Raw genomic sequence first — 24063 nt, forward strand, 5'->3', positions numbered from 1 at the left:
ATCATCCCGCTCTCCGTCCCGAATGGGGGGTGGTGCAACAGGAGAAAAAAAAATTCCGAAGAAGAATTAAAAAAACCGAATGTGAATGAAAGACTGAGCTGGACGGGAGGATGGAGGACACCCCCGGCTACTTTCTGCTCCCGGCAGGGCTGCGGGGCACGGAGGGGTGGGTGGGCGGGCGGATGGCTGGATGCCCTTCCCGGGGGGCGGCCCCCTCTCCCCTCCCCTCCCCTCTGGCCGGGCCGGGCTGGGCTGTGGCTCCGCTCCCCCCGCGGGGGCGCCCCCGCCGCCCCATTTAACGGGACGCTCGGTCTGTCCCGGCCTGTCCTGTCTGTTCTCGACCATGTCGCGCCTGTCGCTGCTGCTGGCCCTGGCTCTGAGCCTCGCCACCGCCGCCAAGTCCCCGTACCAGCAGGTCCTGCAGCACAGCCGGCTCCGCGGCCGGCAGCACGGGTAAGCGGCAGCGGGCGGCTCTTCATCCCCTCCTCCTCCCAGGGACAAAAAAAAAAAAAAAAAAAAAAAAAGAGGGAAAGGGGGGACGACTTTTTTTTTCTCTACATTTGGACGAATCCCGGTGGGAAGCGGCGGCTCGGCAGCGGGGGCTTCTTGTCCACCCCTGCACCTCGCCGCGGTCCGCCTGTGCGGAGCATTGTGCGGGTGCGGAGCCACTGCAGAGCCCGGGGCTGGCGCGGGGCATCCAGCAGCTCGGCCCGGACCGGCCCAAGGGGGATGCTCTAGCTAGGTGGTTTCTTCCTGGGATAACGACTTTTGCTTTCATCCTGAAATAACTTTTTTCTTTCTTTGGTTCACTTTTCTTCTCCCTTTCTGGATGTATGACACCCATAGTCATAGAATACTTTGCCTCAGAAGGGACCTTAAAGATCACCTAGTTCCAGCCCCCCTGTATGGGCAGGAACCCCTAGAGTTTGAAGGGTTAAACATATTTTGAGGAAAGAATTCTTATTTGAATGAATTTATAGAAGAAAGAAAATCAGCTCAATGGCAGAGAAGTGACTCTGGGCACCGAGTCTTGACTGGAAAGCCCAATAAATCTTGGAAGTTTTCATAACAAAAGTAATCGCTTACTCATAAACCTTCTGAGATAAGCATTGTCCAAAAAGTTGCATGTGAACATCTTTTGCTTAGATGGACAATGTGTTATGGGCTGAGTAGTTTTAGTCTTCAATGATAGCTAGAAAACTAATGTAATGTTAATAGTTGTTCCTACTGCTTTTAAAACTTACTGGGATTTAGGAAGGGTGACAGGATGACAGACCTTTTCTCTGGCTTTTGTCTGTCACAATGGTGACATTGATTGAACGGTAGCTTCCATTTAAATGGATTGCTGGAGGCAGGGTCATGAAATGCTTTTAAAACCCTCTGAGACTTAAATATTGTAATTTGATACATTATCTGGCAGAAATCCAGGTCAGTATGTATGGAAAAAAAGTCTAATAGGGTCTAGTTTATGGACCTAGTCAGGTACAGAATCCAGCAGCCACGTTCTGGTCTGCTGTCTAGTTGTAAAATCTCAATATTGAAAGAATTACAGTTATTTACCTACAAATCCAGTGAGTCTTGTTCTTCATCTCTACATGATCTGCAGCTAAATCAATATCCAGTTGTGCTGACAGCCCTGAGGCAGAAGTTTGCTCAGATGCTGTGAGTTAGTACAGTCGTGGTGTAAATCAGTGCACCCATCTCTGCAGACAGAAGCCTGTTGGTCCCTGTACAGTAAACAGAGGCACAGGATAAGAGGGATTGAGGTCCATGCTGGTGCCTGAGATCTTTGGGACATGCAAGGAATTACTATGCCAGTTTCCAGATGAAGTGAAGTTACGCTGAGCTAAAACCAGCCACAGCACTTTGCTCACTGGTTGGTTCCTTTCTGAAGGAGGGAGAACAGTTTACACCAAACCAATGTTTAAACATCAACTGAATTTTGGGCATTGATTAATGATGTGCTGAAGAGATACAGCAACACAACACCAGTCAAAAACTCTTGGAGGCGAGGCATGCTGTTTTGACTGCAGGAGGGAGCTCAGGAGGGATGTGCAACAAGGCCTGCCACCCATTCTGCTGTGAGCATACCCCCCCCATCAATACTTCTATTGAGCTGAGAGCAAGTTGGGTGGCAGAGCTTGGCTCTGCAGCAAAACTTGTACATCTTAATTAACTTTTTTTTTTCTTTTTTTTCTTCTTTTTTTTTTTTTTTTTTAATTGCAAATCAGCTCAAGTCTGGCAGAGGAGCCTGAGAAGTATATAAGGAATTTAAGTATATATGGTATTTAAAGATTAAAACCTAGGAGTGCTCTCCTCAAACCCACTTGGCTCTGTGGGCACTCTGTGGTGCTGAGGAGCTGCGTGGACACAGACACAGCACGAAGCTGTGGCTGTATGGTAGGTCCTGCTCTTCCCTGCCTCTTCCCAAAGGGCAGCCCCTGCCCTGGCAGCTCTCAGCTGCTGCCTGCCAAGTGGAAGGCTTCAGCTGAAGAGGAACAATAGGCAGTTTTATCCTTGAGTCAGCGTGGCTGGCTGGGAACGGCATGGCAGAGGTGATGAACTCCAACGAGGAGATGGGAGAGTGTTGACAAATTCATTTGAAGCCAGACTGGGCAAAGTCCCAGAACAGGCACGGTGGGGAGCAGCTACTACAGCCTGCTTGTGAGAATCATTGATAACACGGCCCTAAGGGGGGTGGTGTGTGTGTGTGTGTGTTTTTCTGCACTTTGGAAAAACTGGGAAGAATTTTCTCCAGTAAGTAAGTCGGGAGGGAGCAGTGAAGCAGCAGTCTTGGGCAGGGAGCAGGGCAGTGCTGAGTTCAATGCTGTCCTGAAGGCTCAAGGGTTTTCTTGGCAGGCTGCTCCTGGGATACAGGGGAAGTGATCAAACAAGTCTTTCAGTAGCCAGGCTTGTCAAGACGAATATTAGAGGGATTGTCCACTGCCGTCAGCCAGACGCTGCAATCGAGGCAAGGTTTGGAATTCCGATGTAATTGGAACCAGATTTCGGTGGGGCCGGGGTAGCCGAAGTGGGCTGAGTCAGAGAGCACAGACGTCTCTCTAAGCAATGCTTTGGCATGGAAATTACTGAGCCTGGGTCAGTTTGCACCAGCTGAAAGTTTGGCTTTGTGAATTCTAACTTTGTTTTTCCGTAGATTCTTCCTCCTTGTCCCTCACCCTATGTATCTAAACAGTGAAACAATGGGGGTTTAGAGGCTTTCATGCAGGAACAAACTCCCATTACTGGGTATGGCTGTAAGGAGGGAAATGGTGACCCTAATTCCCCCAGGTCCTATGGGTCCTCATTTTTCCCCTGGGTTAGGAGAAAGGTGCCAGGGTCAGATCCTGCCTCCACAGGGCCCTGCAGCAGCCCCATCTACAAAGGCTCATTGAAGGCAAGCCAAGCTCCTGCTAAGGCTGGAGTTGGAGTTAGTCAATGTATAGGAGACCTTCCCATTAATTCATGCTAATGATGGGCAGGGTGCTCCATTTTTTAGAGAGCTGAATTTGGGATGCTAGTGGCTAGCAAATATGGCCACAAGGAAGGGCTGGTGGTCAGGCTGCAAACTTTGCTTTTGTTAATTTTGGTAGGGAAGTGGGCAGTGTCTTGGGCAAACCCAGAATGAAACAGGCTGCTGTTTGTTTTCCTAAACACATCAACAAGACCTTTACAACAGCATCTCTAGACCTCATCCAGGCCTTCATTTGCACAAACGAGAACTCTGCCTTGGATGATTTATGTGTTTTGCTTGATTAGTTGTTTTCTCCCCATCTCTCTGCCATATTTTTGGTGCCACTTCCACAACTGAGGCACAGTCTTGGTGTTGGGAATCTGGTCTCATTTGAACTGAGAATCCTCAGCTTGTTTGAATGTTTTTACACCTCTGACTTAAGCCCAGAGGCAGTCAGTGGCCTCACATCCCAGATCCATACATCATACTGTGTGTTGTCCACATCCATGGCCTGGGCTGCTGGCCACAGATCATGGAGATGGTGAGCCAGGCTGAAATGCTGTGCTGGCCAAACTAGCAGTGAGTAAATTCTCAACTCCTGTTTGACACATCTTTGCTTGCAGTGACACCATTTCTAATGAAAGCTGAGAGGCTGCAGTCAGCTCTTGGTAAGGTTAATTTGTGTAACACCAAGCATCTGCTTTTCTGGTTGAGAAGAAGTTCCAGGTACCTGATATAGCCACTGCCAACCCATGCTATCACACCTGCTGTGCTGAAACCCGTGTGCCACTGCTTATGTGTCCATCAGGAGCTCAGCATCCAGGTCCACAATAGCTTAAGTCTGTCATTCAGCAAAAGCACCCATTCTGGTTTTGCTGAAAGATGGTCTCTAGGCTGATAAATGCTCTAAACAGTGAAACAATGGGGGTTTTAATTCGAATTATTTTATCAATTATACTTTATCAGGTTTTAGTTGGGATCCCAAATAGTAAGTAGCTGTTCACCATGTGAATACAGCTTCATTTTTTTGTATTTTGCTGAGAGGTGGAACATGAAAAAAAGTCAAGATTTTTGCAGTCAACGAAGGAAAAGATACCCTGGCAGTGACAAGATGTGTCTTTCACTGCTTCCTCCACTTGATGATTGGCATTTTATGCTCAGATCGAGCGAGCTGACTTGCAACTTTCAAAGTTTCTTCCTTTGCAACCCAACAGCACTTTTTGAGTGCTGTCAGGTGGGGTTTGGCTCCGCATTGGGGGTCAACACTGAGAGGAGGGAAGGCTTACCAAACCTTGTTCTGCTTTGTCCTTACCTGTAGCCCCAACGTGTGTGCAGTGCAGAAGCTGATTGGCACCAACAGGAAATACTTCACCAACTGCAAGCAGTGGTACCAGAGGAAGATCTGTGGGAAGTCAACGTAAGTACCTGAAGATCCCATTGAGGAGGGGGGTGCTGGGTGTGAGAAGCAGCTGGAGTGACAGACATGGGAGAGCAGAACCCTGGCAGGGGCTCAGCATGTCTACATGTTAAGAATTGTTTTAGTCTTTTACTGTCAACGAAATATCTGTTTTTTCCCAGTTGGCAAACGTGATCCTAAAACACTTAGAGTTTAAGAATGGGAAGTACCATGTAAATACAAACTGCCATGGTTTATTCTAATTGCATTTCTATATATACTTTAGAGCTCTTGTTGCTGTAATGAAGTGTGTACCAGATGTTTTCTGGTACTCAGCAGCATCTCTCTCCATGCTAGGCTCAGTGCTGCCTAGCTTACAGAAAGACAAAAAAGAAAAAAAAAAAGAAATAAAAGGCAAACCAGAGCTGAGGGATATTGGAGAGAACATAAAATTCATCTACACGTGTTTGCTTTGGAAGAGAAAATAGAAATAAGGGGAAAGAGCTGTCAGTTTTAGCCAGCACTCTCTGATGACTCCAGCAGGAAAGTTAATTAGACTTGCAGCCCAATTCCACGTTTAAATTTGCAAACAATAACAAGCAAATAGCTATTTCATGAAGTATCTGTGTAAGCAGCCTTGGGACATTCTTTTGAAAGATGTAGTCAGCAGATAATTAAGAATATGCATACTTGACTCTCTGCCAGGCTGTAGATCAGGAGCAGGGAATCTTTTTCCTTGGTGGAGGCCAAACTGGGCTTTCCTACACTTTTACTGGCCCGCACTGATATTACCCAGCATCAGTGCTGAGGTGTAGAGCTGTGGGCTGTGGGCTGGTCCTGGTTCTGCAAGGTCAAGAAGAACAAACAGAAAATCACCTTGTGTGTATCTGATAGAGTCCAAGGTAAATTTTTAGTAGATTTATAGGAACATGCTGTTCTTTACTGCAGAAGAGATAACTTCTGACCCTGTAGTCAACAGCAACTTTGAGATCCTGAATCATATTGATTTTATCTTGGTTGCCTTTGTCAATTTAGCTGTGATAGCTTGTTGCTGGGATTTGTTTCATGTGGCTGATGTTGGTGTTGTGAAGAGGGAGGCAGAGTAGGATTTGTCACTGTGCATCTGACCTTTCCTTGTGCTGCCCATGAATTCATCTAAAAAGAGGGAAATTCTGTACTTCAGGAAGATATATTGCAGGATGTACCAGTCAGTGGGAATGTATAGTGGGTTTCCTTATGCCCAATTGTCTTTACAGAAAAAAAAAAAAAAAGAAAGAAAAGGCAATGTAAAAACAAACAAGAAACAACTACCTTAATTCTGCCAAACTGTCAAATCTGGCAAGACTTAATTTGGGTGATTCGAGTTCAGGCTTTTTGGATGTGAAATGGCCAGGATGATGATTTACCAATATGATATCATCACTGTCTCTTCTGATAACAGAGCAGCTTAGCAGGTCTCCAAAGCAAACATGACTCAGCTGGGGCTGCAGGACAGCTTTGCTTTTACAGTCACTGAAAGGCAAAGCGATCCAGCAGGGATTTCTTCAGCTCTGAAGCAAGTGAGAAACTAACCTTATGTAACCCAAGCGTGCAGCTGGATTTGGCAGAGGCAAACTCATCCTCTTATCTCTGGAAAGAGGTGGAACAACTGGCATTTGGCAGGAGTTCAGGATGTGTTCAAGGAGATGAGGTGATCTCTTCTAACCTCATTTTCTCTGCTTTTACCCAAAGTGCCTGTGATGATGCAGAGCTGAAAGAAAAACACAGAGGGCATTAACCTGCCTGCTAACCTGTGAGATAATGTTCCCATTAGACATGGAATTTGCCCACTATTCTTTGCTTTGCATCATCTCCACAATGGGTGGTATTGTCTTCTCTCTTCCCAGTGATTTTTGCTCCTGGCCCTACTTTGCCCTTTAACAGCACTTGTGCAAAACAAAAGACACATGCCTTGACTCAGATTTTCCAGAGGGCCCTGTGACAGCTCTGATTACAATGTTTACTGGTGATGGCTCCCACTAAATGTGTGTTCCTGGCATATGGAAGCAATCAGGAGTCATTTGGGCCATGAAGACCATGATGCTGTGGTGGTCAGATTCTTAAACCAGGATCAGGGGCTTGATGCTGGGCCATGCTTAGCACCCAGCAGAGCATGTGGGCACAGTTAATGGTGCTCAGCACCCATGAAACTGGCTGGTTTTGTGGGACTGAGAGAGGTTTTGAGAACAAACACCAGGTGCCTTCAAATGCCATAAGGAGTAAGGCTATGGCATGTTCATCAGTAGAACTGGGTGGATCCAACCATTGATTAGGATACATGGTTAGGAGGTGTCTCCTGAAGTTGTGTGTCCTGTTGATAAGAGGATCTGCTCCATCAGCCCTGGAGGGATGGTGGAGCTGGGTAAGTACAGTCATTTCCCTCCTCTTAAAAGGTTTTTCCTACCTGGAGGAACCCTGGCATAGGAGACACCTGATCCTGTTAGACCTGGCCTGTTTTGCCTGCTTTGCTTTTTCTTTTCCTGCTCTAAGCACTGTTTCAAACAGGTAGTAGAGAGGAAAGTCAGTGAGAGAAGAGGTACTGTGGAGAAGCAAAGCTGTGTTCAGCTTAGAGCAGAGAAGTTCAGCCCCAAGTTCAGAAAAGCTGCTGCAAGCCTGTAGACAACTTCACTCCTTGGATGATCCTGTGTTGGGGGAAAGACAGCAGGAAAACTGTGGTGGACCTGGGGTTTAGTCTTGTCTCCAGGTACATCACCTTTGGGTTGCTGCTCCAGACTCAGGGCTGAGGGTGCTCATAGTCACCATGCTGAGTTGCTTCAGAGCTGTGATGAGAAACCAATGGGTTTGGGCTGTAGGACAGGGGCTTTTGGTGAGGCTTTGCAGCCTTGCTTCTTGAGCAGCATCTTCTGGTCCACAAGGGTGGAGTTCTGGGACTGGATGTGCACCATGGCAATTTCGACTCATACATCAGAAGAGGATTCTTACCTCTTCATCTACCTTTTTTTTTCTGTGGTGTTTTGTGTTTTATTTTTTCTCTTTGCTGAAGTATTGGCTCACACAGTTACAGGGAAATTAGATAGAGGATTTATGTACATTTTTTTTTATCACTGCATTACTTGCTGATGAAGTGAGATAAGACAGTTGGCAAGAAGTCTGACACTGCTTTGATTTTAATGAGCACTGAAACAAGATTGTTTGGGTAATTAGGTAATTTTCCACTGTTGGTTATTCCAGAGCCAAAGAAATATTTTCTGTAGAGTATATTCTCATCGTTGTGCTGGGTTGTTTTATATTTTTTCTCCCTCCTTCTTGCACTGGACTCATTCTTCCAGAGTCGAGGTTGCAACCCAACACGTCCCCATGCACTTTTTTGTCTTGAGAATGAAAATACAACTTACATAAATGTGGTTTTTGATTATTTTTTGAGGAATAACTACTGGCAGTGAGTTGACCCTTAATACATTCTTTTTTTTTTTTTTTTTCCTCCCTTTTAAATTAACTTTCCTTTTCTTGTCTGATGTTCTCTTCTCAGTTCAGGAAAAAAAATTACTTTCTGGCACTTACTTTACAAAAACAAAACATATGGGTTTTATTACAGGAAATTATTACAAATGGATCTTTATTCACTAATATATGCCTAAGCTTATTTTTATTACCTTGAAAAATGCACTTAAAATTTAATTTCAGATCCTAAGAATGCAACAGCAGTGAAACAATGACTAATAAAAGCCAGGGAGCTTGCTCCTGCAGTCAGACACAGATAGATGTTTAAAAAATAGAGTGTTTCAAAACCAAAGGCTAAAACCCTATAGGTTTGCCTTGAAATTACTCAATGAGGAGGTCAGGAAATTGTGGTCAGAGGCATTGGTTTGAGAGTAGATGAGAAATGCTCTTTGTACGAGGGCATTGCTTGTTGAACCCCCATGGCTGGCACCAGCTGTGTCCCCCTGCAGTGGGTTGTAGCTGCTGAGCAGCCACCAGAAACTGGGATGGACTTGGCAGTTCTAAAGGCTTTTGTGTAATGGCTGGGAGGTGTTCAGTTTTTTTCTCCTGTGAGCTGCTTGGCCCTGTTAGGGAACTTTCTTGGGCAGCAGGCTGGGATTCTGACCCATCTAGAAGAAGACAAGTCAAAGAAAGAACCTTCCTTCCATAGAGATGGGTGCCACAGCGTTGATCTGGGGAGTCCTGGAAGTGGAGCAGAGCAGGCTTCAGCCTCAGCTGGGCTGCTCCTGCCCAAGGGCTGGAGGTGGCCACAGGACCAGCTGGGAGGATGCCCTGAGCCCAGCACCTTGGAATGATGGTCACATTCCTTTGGGTGGGCTGAGGGGTTTTGCACTTCCACAGAGTCCACCAGCCATGGGAGGGCCAATGGCTGAGACTGTTTTTTACAGTCCCCATCTCTGGCTCCTTGTGGGTGCAAACACTCAGTTGAGCACCTCTGTGTTCACCTGGCCCTTTGCAGAGGATTTCTGGTGCCCAACTCCAAACTCTGGCATGCCAAACACATACCAGGTGATGCTGGTAAGTCCCCTTCAGTCAGTGAGTGAGACTGGGGGCTTGAAGAAGCCCCTTCACTGGCAGAGCTGGCCTCATTACTGGCCTCAGAGCTTCTTGCCATTAGATTCCCTTTGGGGATGAGGCTGGAGATGCCCATCAACCCACTGAAAAGCAGCTTCTCCATCTTTTTCCACTGTTCTCCACTCCTGGCGTGTGCCTGGCTGTGTGCATCAGCATCCTGCCCCTTTGTCACAGCCCATAAATCTCCCATCGATCTATAAATAAAGGCTTGTGCCTTTTAAAGTCTACGTCAGCACTCAGGAATTATTTATGCTGAACTTTGGAATGATTTCTCTTTAATCAGCTCTACGTCTTTGATTACAGGTCTGAACCAAGAGAACTGTCTAGACTGGATTTATTTTCTAGGGTGAAAAAAAGAAAATGGGAGGTAGGGGAGGGAAGTGGTGAGGGGAGGAAGTGGTGAGGGGAGAAAGTGGTGGGGGGAGAAAGTGTGTGTTTGTAATGAAGGGGATGGGGAAAATGGAGCAGCAGGGTGTTAAGATCTCCAGTAGTCAAAGGAAGGGATTGCTTTAGGCAAACTCTTTCCCACATGGAATATATAATGTCTAGACAATCAGTCTGGGTTTGCTTTGTAATTCCCTTAGGAAACTGTGATACAGAATTTATTTGGTTCTGTCACAGAGAAGCAGGTATTTGTTTCAGTTACTGGATCTTAATTACCCTGAAGAATTCCCTCTTAAACCCCAGGCATTTCCACTGTTTGTTAACAGTGTTAAAATGATGACAAATATCTGAAGCTTGAGGATTTTCCTTTCTCTGGGAGTGTGCTGAGGCTCAGCCATACAGCATCTTACTTGTTTCCAACCCAACAGGAGGGCAGAGGAACCACTTGTTCTGTTACTGGAGGAACACCCATTCCCTGGCTGCCTTATCTCATCAGTCAGGTGGCCTTGCTCCTTTCACACCCAGCCTAAGAAGTGAAAGAACCCCACATGAAAAAGAAACACAACTTCAGGATTGTTTGGTTTTTTTTTCCTTTTTCTACTTTTTCCCCTGTTAATGGCCAGCTTCCAGAATCAGATGACTTTTATTTCCCACTGAGCTGCAGGTGGTGGATGCAGTATTCAGGCAGCTCTTGGGTTTTTAGGGTCTAAAAATCTGCAGGATAGCCCTGAGTCCCAAACGTGGCATCTCTGGCCCCTTTGGTGTGACTGGGGGATGGTGTTTGATCAGAGCAGCAGTTTGCTGCCAGCCAGAAGGAAATGCTGCCCTGAGAGTGCTCACAGGGCCACACCCCGGGTTAGCAAAGATGGTCATGCTGTGGTGCAGCCCAGGGTGCCTTTGGTTGCCACCACCAGTGATGTTTGTCCTTACAGGGTTTGACCCAAGCCCTTGTGCCACAACCAGGGATGCTTCTTCCCCTTCAGGTTGGTCTTGTGGATTTTGCCAGAAATAAGCAAATAATTTCTGGTGCTGGACAAGAATGCAGTGAGATGAAAGGGAAATGCTTGGCTGGTTTGGTAGAGCAGCCATGATGGAGCTTTGGCATCTTGCCCAAACAGTGATCACATGTGGCAGCAGCAGTCAGCCAGGGACATCCCCAGATCCTCTGGGAAATGTGCTTAAATGAACCAGCACTTGCAGTATGTTGCATAGATGGTTTGTTGGGTTTCCATCCACTGTTTGTACAAAGGGGGGGGAGGGGGCTTTGAAAAGAAATTGTGTCTGCTTTTGTTCTGAGGAGAAGCTGGCAACATGCAGTCCTGAAGGAGATAGATAAAAATTGCAGTTTGTCTGTTGTTCAACTCTATATTTCTCATGAAGATTCTGCTTAGGGAGATTTCCAAATATGGATGGATACAGAACTATAGCAAATGGGGAAAAGGCAGGGAGATGCCATCAGTTAATCTGCCATGTCCATCTCTCATTGCAGAGTAATCAGTTACGAGTGCTGTCCTGGATATGAAAAAGTTCCTGGAGAAAAAGGCTGCCCAGCTGGTAAAAATATGTTTGACATTTTTTAGACTGCTTAAAATTATGCAGCTGCCCAGTAAAGGGAAATGTTAGAAAATTATTCAAAGTGGATTTGATATTTGCAATCTGTGTGCTCCGTTGCCACGAGCAAGTCAAAAATGGACTCAGTAGAGCAGCAGCTGAGTGCCAGATCAGCTCCAGAGCATGCAAAATGTTCCAGACAACTTAAAACCTTGGATATAATTAAACTTAATCAAGCATGGGAGGGCCAGAGGGAACTACTTATTCCAACAAATAATATAGCTGCATTGGAAATGCAACACAAAGGAGCGATGAGCAGCAGACAGCTCTGCCAACCTCTGCTCGTTTTCCTTCTGGCAAGCATGAGGTTAGCAAAACTACGTTGAGGAGCAATCAGAGCTCAGCAACTGGTGGGGGTTGGGAGGAGATTAAATGGGTTTATTGAAGAAAGAGAGATTCTGCTTTTACTTTCTGAATGTTTCCTTCCACAAAACTTTGATGCCACCCAGTTTAACCACATGGGCTGGAGACTGACATCAGCCATGAGCTGCTATCTCTGAGCACCAAACCCCTGAGTACAAACAAGCAATGAACATCTTTGCTTGCCTCAGCTCACATCTATCGAAATTTGAACCTGGAGAGATGCCTTAGATCTTGGATTATGTTGCTGCAATTGAGGCTGGAGCTGTCAAGCTGTGATGATTTATGATCTAATTAATGACCAGACAGGAGTTCCCAGTTCATCTCCCCAAGCATTTTCAGCAAAAGCTCTCCTTTAATTCAGCACAGGGCCGGGAAGGATGAATGATGCATTGGGAACATAATCTTCTCTTCTTTCAGCACTGCCACTCTCAAACATCTATGAAACCCTAGGAGTTGTTGGGTCTGCCACCACGCAGCTCTACTCTGACCGGTCCAACCTCAGGCCAGAAATTGAAGGACCTGGAAGTTTTACAATTTTTGCCCCAAGTAATGAGGCCTGGGCTTCCTTGTCTGCTGTAAGATATAATTGTTCTTCTTTCTTCTCTTCCTCTGGCTTTTTCTGGTGGAGATCCTGCTCAACAGGGGTCTGGATCCAGCCCTTTCTAGTAGAACAGTCCTGATGTGGGAAGGACTATGAATTTCTAAAATGGGAATCGCTTTACTGGTCCAGCAGCTCCAGAACTTTGTTTCTGAAAGAGCCAGCCCTGGAGAGATGTGGATGTAAAAAAATCACCTCATTCAGTTTTCACTGCTTCTTACCATTAAAGATCACAGTAAGACCTGCAGCATCAGACTTTCCATCCCTTTTGTTTTTTCTTATTGTACCTCTTAATTTGAAAGGATGGTGTAAGACTGAACATGTACCCTAATACACATCCACATGTACCCCCCATCCCCCCTTGGAACACCCTGGAAGCAGTCAGACTTCCTGGCTCTCTCCTACAACCAGCTTAATTTCATTTAGCACCGAAAAAAAGCATTTTTCTGATTTTCAGGAAACTCTGGATTCCCTGGTCAGTAACGTTAACATTGAGCTGCTCAATGCCCTCCGCTTCCACATGGTGAACAAACGCGTCCTCACGGATGAGCTGAAACATGGGACCACACTTAACTCCATGTACCAGGACCTGCCTATCCAGATTCACCACTATCCCAATGGGGTAAGATATTTGTATCAAACCTACCCACAGCTTTTCTCCTGCTTTGGACCTCCTGCCCTGTCTTTGGACCTCCAGGAGTCTGTGATGCTTAGGTTGGCAATTATTGATTTAGGGTATGTATTTAGAAGGGGGCCTACGGGAAAGGTGGGAAGGGATTTTTTACAAAAGCATGTAGAGATAAGACAAGGACAATGTTTTCAAGATTTAGATTAGACATTAGGAAGAAAATCTTTTAGTGAGAGGGTGGTGGGACACTGCAACAGGTTGCCCAGGGAGGTTGTGGATGCCTCATCCCTGCAAAGTGTGCAGGACCAGGTTGGATGGGGCTTAGAGCAGTCTGGTCTAGTGAAAGATGACCCTGCACATGGCAGGGGGGTGGAAACTAAATGATTCTTAAGGTCCCTTCCAACCCAATCCAGTCTGGGATTCTGTGACTTATAAGCAGATCATTTCATCAATGCTGTATGCTTGCCTCAGCAGTGGTTCTTGTGTGTTTTCTCAGTCTTGATGATTCAGGGTAAACAAAACCACTGATTATTTTCAAAGCTCTTTACACATGAAACGTTTCAAGCATTCTTGGTGGAGCGTTCTCATTCTTAGTGTGTTTTTCTTTAGGAAACCACATTTCTGCTCCTGCTGATTCAATATTCTAGCTCTGGCTGTGTTTGAAATAGAAAGACAGCAGAGGCTGCTTTACCTTCTTGTTGTAGGGCACTTAACACCCTGTGGCTCTTTCCCTCTGCAGATTGTGACAGTGAACTGTGCCAGGCTCTTGAAAGCTGACCACCATGCCACCAATGGGGTGGTTCATGTCATTGACAAAGTCATTGCCACCACCACAAACAGCATTCAGCACATCATTGAGACTGAGGAAAGCCTGGAAACCCTTCGGGTGAGTCCATCCCACCTGTGCTCCAGAGATCCCTAAAGATGTTCTGTCAGCTCACTCCCAGTGAGTTGTCAGGAGGAGCTTGTTAGAGCCTAAGTGCTGTGACCCTAAAGCTGCTGATAAAATAGTTTGTCCCAGTATAGTTTATTTTGCTTTTGGAGAAGTGTCTGATACCAGCACAGTTAGGGTTTTATGAAAATAATTGTCATCCTGATGTTTTTTCTTTTATTATTTTTTGCTGTCAGTGAAGAGATGTGGACTGAGTCTGGGTTCTCAGTCTTCTATAGGAATCTCAGCCTTGGGAGATGTTAACTGTGCAGATGTGATGAGTACTGATTTATTTGCCTTGGTATTTGCCAAGTTAAGGGATACCTTAAAAAGCACAGGGGTTTTGCAGCTATCCAGCTGTGGGTTCTGATCTGAATTCATTGCTGGAACTACTGTGACCCTTTTGAGACATGTTGGGGTATTCAAACTAGCTCTCAGTCTTGCCAAAAAATGGCTCTTGTACTCAAATTTCTGGAACACAAGAGAACCACGGAGCTAGGTCAGATTTATAAAGGGAGCAAAGTGTTGAAAGAGGCTATTCAGGGTTTTTTTGTAACTCCTCTGAAGTTATAAAAGCCTTAATAAATCTGGCCCTTACTATGTGCCTGAACAATGATGCTGACCTTTGTATTCTGGCTGAATGTCTTTTACCCTTTCTTCTCATTCCTCTGAAGGCTGCTGTGGCTGCTTCTGACCTCAACAGCCTGCTGGAAAGTGAAGGGCAGTACACACTCCTGGCTCCAACCAACGAGGCCTTCGAGAAGATCCCACGAGAAACACTGAACAGGATCCTGGGGGACCCAGAAGCCCTGAGGGGTAAGTGCTTGTTTACTGTGCCCGGGGAGAGGCTGAAGAGATTTTTCAGTTCTTCTAAATTCTTTCTCAAGGCTGTCTGAATGGCTCCTTGATGCATTCTGACAACAGCTGCACTAAACATATTTGACAAACTTCAGCTTTTTTAAACTGGGCAGCCAGGAGTTCTTTGGATGATGTAGATGTGGTAGATGTGTAGACCTGGCAGAGAGGGTGTGATGGACATGGAGGAGAGGACTGAAGCAATCCTTTCTCTGAGTTTTCCTGTTCTTACCTCTGCTGTCAGAGTGGTTCCAAAGAATGTTTATATATATATATATATACACCTTTATACACTCTTTTAACACTCCTGTACGGTATTGATCTCCATCAGTCTGACAAGTATCTAATCAATGTAGCCTCTCCTGACAAGTGAGTCAAATAACTATAGAAAGCCTTTCTAATGCTGACAAAGGTGAATAAAAAATACTCTTTTGAGGCACTTCATTTAACAGGCTGTTGAATTAAAACTAACACAATTTAAAATGGCTGCACATTTGTTGGAGTGGAGCCCCATACAGTGCTGTGCAGGAGGTCCTTGCCCTTGAACAGGAGCCCCCAAAGCTGCAATAGTTTTATAGATGATTTTCCCAGCTCAATGAGATGCTTCTGTTACAGACCTGCTGAACCATCACATCCTGAAGTCAGCCATGTGTGCTGAGGCCATCATTGCTGGCCTGACAATGGAGACTCTGGAAGGGACCACCTTGGATGTGGGCTGCAGTGGGGAAGAGCTGACCCTCAATGGGAAGCCCATTATTGCCAACAAGGATGTCCTGGCTACCAATGGAGTTGTGCATTTTGTTAATGAACTGCTGATCCCAGACTCAGGTACTGGTGCCTCTCTGCATCTTGCTGTCACCTTTCCTTTGTCTGCTTTGCCAAGAAAATACTTGGTTTCAAGGGTGTAGATGTCTTGCAGTGATGGGCTGAGTGCACTTGATCCAAGGTTACTATGTGTTGCTTTTCTTTTCAGCGAAGACCCTGTTTGAGTTGGCACAAGAATCTGAAGTTTCCAAGTCTACAGACCTTTTCAGACAAGCTGGTCTCAGTTCTCATCTAACTGGCAGTGAGCAAGTGACCCTCCTTGCTCCAGTGAATGATGTCTTTAAAGGTAACCCCAGGGAGTAAATCCCTTTCAGCCAAGTTTCAGTGCACAAGTGTGCAAATCTTCTCACAACTCGTAAGTGAATCGCTGGTTCTGTCTATATTTTTGCTGCAGATGGACTCCCCATTGTTGACAGCAGCATGAAGAACTTGCTTCTGAACCACATAGTTAGAGACCAGCTCTCCTCAAAATACCTTTACCATGGGCAGAAGCTACAGACTCTGGGTGACAAGGAACTGAGAGTTTTTGTGTACCGCAACGTAAGTTCCTGCAGCATGATGTGCTGGGGAGGACTGAATGGTGCTGGAGGTCTGGAAAATCATAGTCATCTTGTAAAAAGTGTGGCTGAGCATCGTGGAAAGTAGAAAAATCTCTTTCGAAGCCTACGCTAATTAAATATGGTTTTTCTGCAAATTTGTTTGCAGAACCTTTGCATTGAAAATGCCTGCATTGCTGCCCATGACAAGAGAGGAAGGTTTGGGACCCTCTTTAGCGTGGACAAAATGCTGACTCCACCGTCTGGCTCGGTGATGGATGTTCTCAAGGCAGACCATCGCTTCAGGTCACCTTTCTGCTCTTCCTACGTGCTATTTAGGAGAAGTGCAGTCAAAGCAGTTTCTATTTATTATGAGTTGTAGTCATGAATGAGTATATATATATTTTTTTTTTTTTTAACATAGAAAAGCATCCAAAACCATGGTCTCATCCCTAAATTATAGGGAGCAAGACTTCAAATAACCCTTCAATGAGTGTAAGCCAAGAGTGTGTAGTCCCCTAAGTACAGTAAGAAGCTGGTTCTCAAACCATCTCTGCCCATCAGAACTGCTGTGGCCAGGCCTCTGTCTCCTCACTGTCATCAGGTCCCCAAGGATTCAGCATTCCCAGGTTGCTTTGCCATTTCTCAGATGTTCTGGTTGGACCTCAGAGGTTCATTTCCTACTGAATCAACAGTTTGCTTGGTTGATTTTCTGGACACCAGCAGGGTTTTCCAATTGTAACTTCACAGCTCCCTTTTGAACACAACAAACAGTCGGTGAAACACTAATAAGAGTGGTTGATGGTGAAGTGGTTTGTGTGGGTTTGTCTTGCAGTACACTGGTGGCTGCCATCCAGTCTGCAGGTCTAACAGAGAACTTGAACAGACCAGGTACCCTGACGGTGTTCGCTCCAACAAACGAAGCTTTCCGAGCCATGCCCCAGGGGGAACTGAACAAACTCATGGGTGAGCATTTGTAGATGAGCAGCTGCTGGGGGTTGTTGGCATGATATTGGAGGGATGGAGAAGTTTCTCTGCTGTATCTTGCTCTTTGACCCTGTCTGTTGGAAGTGTGGGCTTCCTACACATCTGATTTGAGTAAACCCCATCCAGCAGAAGGCTGCGGGTGCACAGAGCAGCACTGAACCCTCACATGAAGTATGGGCATAGCTTTGTACTTTCCTTATACTACTTGGAAGACATTTCTAAGTGTCTGCTACAAATTTATTAGGATTTCAATTTGGCTGCACTGGCTGTTGTAAGCAAGGTAACTCAAAGGGGTTTCCAGAGGCACCAGTGAGGTCTCTGCATTTCTCAGGGATGAAGGAAGTGAAAATGTGGCCCTCAGTCATGTAGGATCAGGGTATCTAAAATAAATTATGCAAATAGAAAACCTGGTCCACATACAGCCTCAAGTTACACCATATGAAATAGAAGTAGTGACAGGATGGAGCTGGTGCTCCATCTGTGCCTAGGTGGACAAAGCAGGAGGGCAATCTGACCCTAAGAAGACAACAAATGTTCCAGTCTAGCACAGACAAAGACCAAGATCCTGAAAAGCATAGGCGTGCCTGCTGGGTGTGGAAAAAAGCATGGGAATGTTTAATAACTCTCTTCTGGATAAGCAGCACTATCTTTTCTTTTGTTCATGTTGAAAACCAGCTGTGGTTGGAAACAATGTCAGGTATTTGAGTGTAATGTCTTCTCATCATTAAAGCTCAACCAAACATTGACATCATCATTTGGGAAGCATCAGCCCATGGTAGCTGGTTATCCATTTAAGTGCAGTGATGAGGAACTGGTAATATCAGACTGTACATTCAGTCTAGTGCTTAATGTGTAAATATTTCAGAACTGTTTTGCAACTATGGTAAATGGCTGCAGGAATGAAGTATCATGGATGGGGATGCTTCAGATGTTCTCCTTTTTTTTCCCACACAAATATTTAGCTTAATCTCTTGATGAAGAAGTGGGTCATGGTGGTGAGGATGCTGAGTGTGAACTGTAGCCACCCTAGAAAAACTATAATGTAAAAAAGCTCACGGTGTTTTCAGATTGCTGCAAGAGCTGCTCTGGTTTCCTAGATGGAGACCATCATCTGCACTAGCTGTTCCTCATTGCCTGTGGGTTTTGTCAGCAACTTTGCATCCTCTAAAGGAGAAGATGGAGGAGGGCTCTGGGCCCAGGCTGTGCAGGTCACCACCTCTTCTGGACATGGAAGAGTGAAGGGAAAGTTTCTTGTCTTCCTAATGTCTGTTTCAAAGCTCAGCTAGATGAGTAGAGACTCACTGAGGATCAGGAGAGCAATCTGCAAGCCTGTAGATAGATCTCTCCTGCACTTTTCTCCTTCCAACCCCAGGATCCTGCAGTTTCAGCAGTGAAGGTTATTGCCAAGTGACGCCGGTGTTGGCACAAGTCTTGATGTTTGCAAATATCCAAATACTCTGTCTGCTTCCTTTATTTCACATAGACCCCCCCCCCCCTTCAACTTCTTTGGGAAGTGAAAACAGCAGCAGAAGCAGGTTCCTCTTGTGCACAGTGAAGGAATAAAGGACTAAAAAAACAAGAGAGAGGAATTTCATGGGCAGGTTTGGTGGGACAACTAAGCTGGGACATAGGGAGAGTGTCAGGGACTCACTGGGATCCTGACCTTAATGGACAGGAATGGCCTCAATGTCCTAACCAGCTCCAACCAAGGTCCTTCTGCCAGGTCTTTTCAAATTCACATTGTTTCGTTGCACTTTCAGGAAATTATGGTATTTTTCATGTCGTTTCATTCCAGCACATGAAATGTGAGAAACAAACGGTGCTGCTGTTTTGCAAATGTAAATGTTTTCATCCCCCAGGTAATGCCAAGGAGCTTGCCAACATCCTCAAGTTCCACGTGGCTGATGAGATCCTGGTGAGCGGGGCAGTCAGTGCCCTTGTCAGGCTGAAGTCCATGCAGGGAGATAAACTGGAAGTCAGCATGGTGAGACACCTTGGATGGGCTTTTGTGGGCTGCAGGGCTGCAGTCTGTGTTCAGCTGCCCACGATGAGGACCAAAGCACATCTGTGCTCTCCTGGGTGGTGTGGGACCCCCAGCTAAGTGTGTGTGCAGAGCCACCAAACAGCAGCTTCTGGGCTGTTGCCTTGTGTTCAGTCCAACAAGCTGGCAGCCTTAAAATGTGGTTTGTTTCAGCTTTCTCCCCAGAAGACCAACGTAAATGACTTCCAGGAGCTGTTATAAATGTAACCCTGACTCATGTGGGAACAAGCATAAATAACTTAAATGAATAGCTTGTTCAACTAACATGGCTTTCTTAGTGGAATGAAAATGCTCTCTGCATGGGTTCCCTCAGAGCAGCAGAGTTTATTTAGATTTACAGTTTCATTTCACAAATTCTGCAGTGCATTAGGAAAATCTAGGAGCCTCCATTAAGGAAAAAAAATATATTTCAGAAAAATAATAAGTCAAGACCTCTGTGCATGAGAAGGAAAATGCTTCTGAGGGCACTAAGTTGGCCAACTTGAGAGATGGACTCTTCCCATGTCCTGCCCTGGTCTGCTGCCCTGATGCCATCTCCACAGACATCTCTCTTGATGTGAGCAGAAGCACCTATTGTCACCAGAGAGCTGGTGGATGTATTTTGCATTCCCAGCCTGTGCACCAAAAGGGTCCAGGTTCCAAAGCCACTCCAGGACAACTGCTCAGGCTATAATTTATTTTTATATTCTCCTTAATTGGCAAAAGGAAAGAAACCACCTACAGCCATCCAGTAAATGAATGAATGCAAAGTGAGGGGGTTTTAAAAATGTTGGATACCTCTGATGACAAATTTTCTGATTTTCTACTTTTTATTTATTTTTTTTCTCTTCTCCTGAGCAGAAAAACAATGTAATACATATCAACAAGGAGCCTGTTGCTGAAAGTGATATCATGGCCACGAATGGTGTAATTTATGCTGTGAACTCTGTCTTGCAGCCTCAGGGTAAGTCCAGGGCTGGAAATATCCAGAGCTGCACCATTAGAGCAGAGCTGCTTTGGGAGGGAGAGGTGACACCCAGCAATTGCTTCAGTTTCTTGAGGAGGATTAGCCTATTATGGGATTTTCAACAGAAAAGAAGGGAAGGAAGCAGCCTGTGGGCATCTGTGAGTATTTCCATGCTAACTCTGTCCTACTCTTAGCTTCAAGGCCACAAGAAAGAGGTGATGAACCCGCAGATCCCGCGTTAGAAATCTTCAAACAGGCATCTGCATTGTCCAAGGTAAAAGAAAAAAAAAATCTCTCGCTGTAACCTACTGAAATGACAGTTTGGTAATAGCCATTGGAAGATAATGTCACATTCAGATTTTGACTTCCAAAGACAGTAAGCTTCTGTGTTCTCATATGATTCAATTATATTAGAAATAATACATTTTGCAGCATGAAGCCCACAGTTTTGCAGCGCACTGTGAAAGTAACTATGTATGCCAGCCTTCAATAATATGTATCATCCTGAGGAGTCATTCACCCGTAGTTTTTGGAGTCTAGGACAAATATATTAACATGCAGACTCTTTTTATAATTATCAGAGATTTATTGTTTTTATGCAAACTTTTATTTTCTTTCCATGCAGGTTTCTCAGAGGAATCCTCGACTAGGTAAAACAACTTCTCTGCCTTATTCCTAATTTCCAGCCCCCGCCCCTTAAAGACAGGCTTATTCTGGTGCCTTGCTCCCAGCAAGATGCAACATAACCAGGATGGGAGGGGACAGAGGGATGCTGTGTGTCTGTCCCACACAGCTCTGTCTTCTCCTTGCAGCACCCGTCTACTCCCGGTTACTGGCGAGGATGAAGGAGAACTCAGGTGGATACTGAACTACATCCTAAGCAACCACAGGCAGCCTCTCCATCCCATCCACTCCAGCTGACAGCTAACCAGAAGGACAGAATTGTTGTTAAAAACCAAATATTACCCTTAAATTTATTTTTGTTTCTAATGAAATGGGTAAGAAAAATTAAAAGCCACATATATATATGTATATATTTTAAGACCATTTTTATTGGGTTTTGACCTTAAAGTTCCCACACTGAGGATAGGGTTTGGGTTGGGGTTTTTTTTTTGTTTGTTTTTTTAATTACGTTTGGGTTTTTTTCACAAAGTAGTCCCTAATTTGCAATTTTAACATGCCCAGTTTGAGGCTTGATACATTCATACAAGGTCAGGTGCTTCATTTTGCCCTGGTTCAGGAGCTCAGAGAGATTCTTAGACCTCACCTTGGTGCTCGCACTGGGGAAACCCAAAGGGGCTGAATAAAAGCCCCTTTTTCCAGGCTCCCAGTGGTACCTACTGGCACTGCAAACTCCAGGCTCCCAAAGCAGGAAACCAGGTACAATCTCACTGTAACCCCCTCCAAACCAGTGCCAGAATTGGGTAATTTTGGCCAGAATGACTTGGCAGGAATTGTGCATGTTCAGCTTTTTTTGAACAAATACATGACCCAGGGCCAGATGTGAGGCTGGGTGAACAGTGATTGCTTTCACTGGGGAGGAAGTAAATTTGTTGAATTCATTAAGCATTACCCAGGCAATTTTGTTTCCATGTTTGGTTTTTTTTTTGGTTGTTGTTTTGTTTTGTTTTTAAACAAGCCTGTGTTTCCTTCTTCCCTGTTTTTTAAGTCTTCCATGAAATTTTGAATTTAAGGCTTTTAACTAAATCCTCTCCATTGACATTGAGAAAAAGGCATAATTATAAGCTATGGTTTGAACTGGTTTGGGTTGTTTTTTTTTTTCTTTTTTTGTTGTTAATGGGTTTTGTTTATACCTATGGGTTTTAACTATGCTGCATTTTGTTCACAAAATTGAAATGAGAGTTCTCCCTGGCTGAAGCCTCCCAGTAAAGAATAATTTTTAATAATGGTTGGTCTTTTTTTAATAAAAATTAAAAATAAAATCAAAAATATAAATATGAAAAGTGATGATAATGCTTGTTTGATTCTTGGTTTGATTTGAATTTCCCGATGGCCCAGTTTGATCACCCAAGCACTGGGAAGGAGTGGTGTCAGGTTTGCTCGGATCAGTATTAACAGGTCTAGTAGTTACTAGAGTGGGATGGCCAAGCAGGATTAGAAGACAAAAAAGAAATGAAGAAAAAGGGTGTCAAGCACAGAATATGAAAAAAAAAAAATCCAGATTGTTTTGGTCACTCTGCCTGAGAAACATGCTGGTAGTTTTTTTGCTATTACAACCCCAAATTGAAATGCCATGTGCTGTGAGCCATCTGCATAGCTCAAATGGGTGGAAAATAATCAAGCTCTTCTTTTATTTCCCTTCCCCAACCTCCCTTCTCATCTTTTAATTTTTCTGGCATGATACAGTCCTGTTACTTAAGGCTGGAATGGTGATAAATGGAACCATCTGAGGTACTTCCCAGCAGCCCAAGGAAGAAGAGTCCTATCAGGGGACTGGCTCCTGAGAAAGTCTCAGCTTTTTGTAATTAGAATAATTAATTACTATTAGAATAATTAGATTAATTAGAATAATTAATCACTAACTCCTAAAAAAGCCTGAGAGAGAGGAAAAGCCATCTTGCTCAGTAGTAGCACCTATGATTGCAAGGGCAGTGTTGCCTTTTCTTTGTTTTGCTCTGCTTTTCCTTCCTCCCCTGTGCTTCCTGGCTCAGTGATACCAAGTCCTTTGCTCCTTGGGATGCTGGGAAGTGGCTCTGACCTTTGTCCAGGTGAGTGCCCCTCACTAATGCCTTCTTGCTGTCAGCTCTGGTGACCAACCAAGTGTTTCTATGTGAAATGAAACTACTTGAGTAGATGGGATTAGGAGAAACTTTGCTTAGATGTGCTTAGTAACTACTAGAAGTCCCATGAGCAGTTGTTTTCTCCTCCTGGGAATATAGCCCTGGCTTTCCACTGCCTGGTTTATGGGCAGGGGTTGGGGATGGTGATCTTTGTGTTTTGCCTGAATTTGCTGGGCTTGCTGTGAGGGGGACACCATGTTTATGAGTCCCAGCAGCATTTACAGTAGATAAAGGTGTACTATCCTTTCAAAACATTCCTTTTTTCCTCTCTGCTATCTCTTCTGCTATTGGCTCCATCTCCATAGCTGCTGTGAGATGCCAGCAGCTCCCCTGGTCTTTTCAGTGTAGAGCTGGTGTCCCTGTTGTGTTCCCTTTATCATTTCCCAGGGATTCCCCGTCCTGGGAAGCCATTTACTAAGTCCACAGGGCTTTGGTGTCTCCAGATGGCATTTCATGTTGGTGGAAACTCTTGAGGTGGTTTAATTCCCTCCCTTTCCCTGCTCCAAGTTGGTTTCTCACCCTGCTCTTCTCAGGGAGGGTTTCCAGGTGGCTGAGATCAACAACAATGGTTGAGCTGCTTTTGATGGTCAGCAGGGACTGTACCTCTTGCATTGATTCAGTGACACTTGGGGCATGTTTTCCCCTATGGATGTTCATCCCTGTGCCTTATCCCTGTGAAGTGAGGGTGGGTGCTGGCAGCCATCCCAGCAAAGGGAGTGAGATGTTACTGCTTCAGACTTCAAGTGGTACAAAGGGAGGAAGCGAGAGGAGAGCAGCTGGAAGATGGGGAAATGAGGAGTGCTGAGATGATGGGAATATGAAACCTATCTGCCATTTTCTAAGAAATATTTTTTTCAATTATTTTTTTTTTATACGATGAAAGGTGGAAGTGAAAGGAAGAAGGAAGTTGCTGGTGCTGAGGAGAAACAACTCCTCTGGGGAAGTGCTGGCTGAGGGGCTGAGAGCTCTGTGGGAACCTGGGGGGTGTCCCAGCTGAGGGCTGTGGTGTGATGAAGGAGCTGGGTCTCCCCTCTGTCCCCACCCCATCCCATCCCACAGCTCTGGTTGTCCCCAGGCAGTGATGCCTTAGGGTGTGGGGGGGAAAAGGTTCACCTGCGAGGTGAGGGACCAG

At 45.2% G+C, this 24063-nt stretch overlaps 1 protein-coding gene across 1 annotated transcript; it reads left to right on the forward strand.

The window, feature by feature from the left end:
* The first annotated feature begins 280 nt into the window (after nt 1–280).
* Nucleotides 281–22104, forward strand: TGFBI (transforming growth factor beta induced). Its single transcript, XM_071758635.1, has 17 exons — nt 281–453; nt 4773–4871; nt 11299–11363; nt 12201–12358; nt 12839–13003; nt 13749–13895; nt 14615–14756; nt 15411–15623; nt 15769–15906; nt 16015–16160; nt 16326–16462; nt 16992–17122; nt 19003–19127; nt 20025–20127; nt 20325–20404; nt 20756–20780; nt 20943–22104. Exons 1-17 carry the CDS (start codon nt 344–346, stop codon nt 20996–20998), a joined length of 2040 nt encoding a protein of 679 aa, XP_071614736.1. The 5' UTR covers nt 281–343; the 3' UTR covers nt 20999–22104.
* The last annotated feature ends 1959 nt before the right edge of the window (nt 22105–24063 follow it).

The sequence above is a fragment of the Heliangelus exortis genome, chromosome 15 (genome assembly GCF_036169615.1).
Source record: "Heliangelus exortis chromosome 15, bHelExo1.hap1, whole genome shotgun sequence".
Lineage (NCBI taxonomy): Eukaryota > Metazoa > Chordata > Aves > Apodiformes > Trochilidae > Heliangelus > Heliangelus exortis.

Excerpts from the sequence above, each read along its gene's own strand:
- TGFBI (XM_071758635.1), top strand. The coding sequence starts at position 344 with ATGTCGCGCCTGTCGCTGCTGCTGGCCCTGGCTCTGAGCCTCGCCACC. Across the intron at positions 13,004-13,748 it reads TTCACCACTATCCCAATGGG|ATTGTGACAGTGAACTGTGC; the intron begins GTAAGATATTTG and ends TTCCCTCTGCAG. Across the intron at positions 15,624-15,768 it reads ACTGCTGATCCCAGACTCAG|CGAAGACCCTGTTTGAGTTG; the intron begins GTACTGGTGCCT and ends TTTTCTTTTCAG.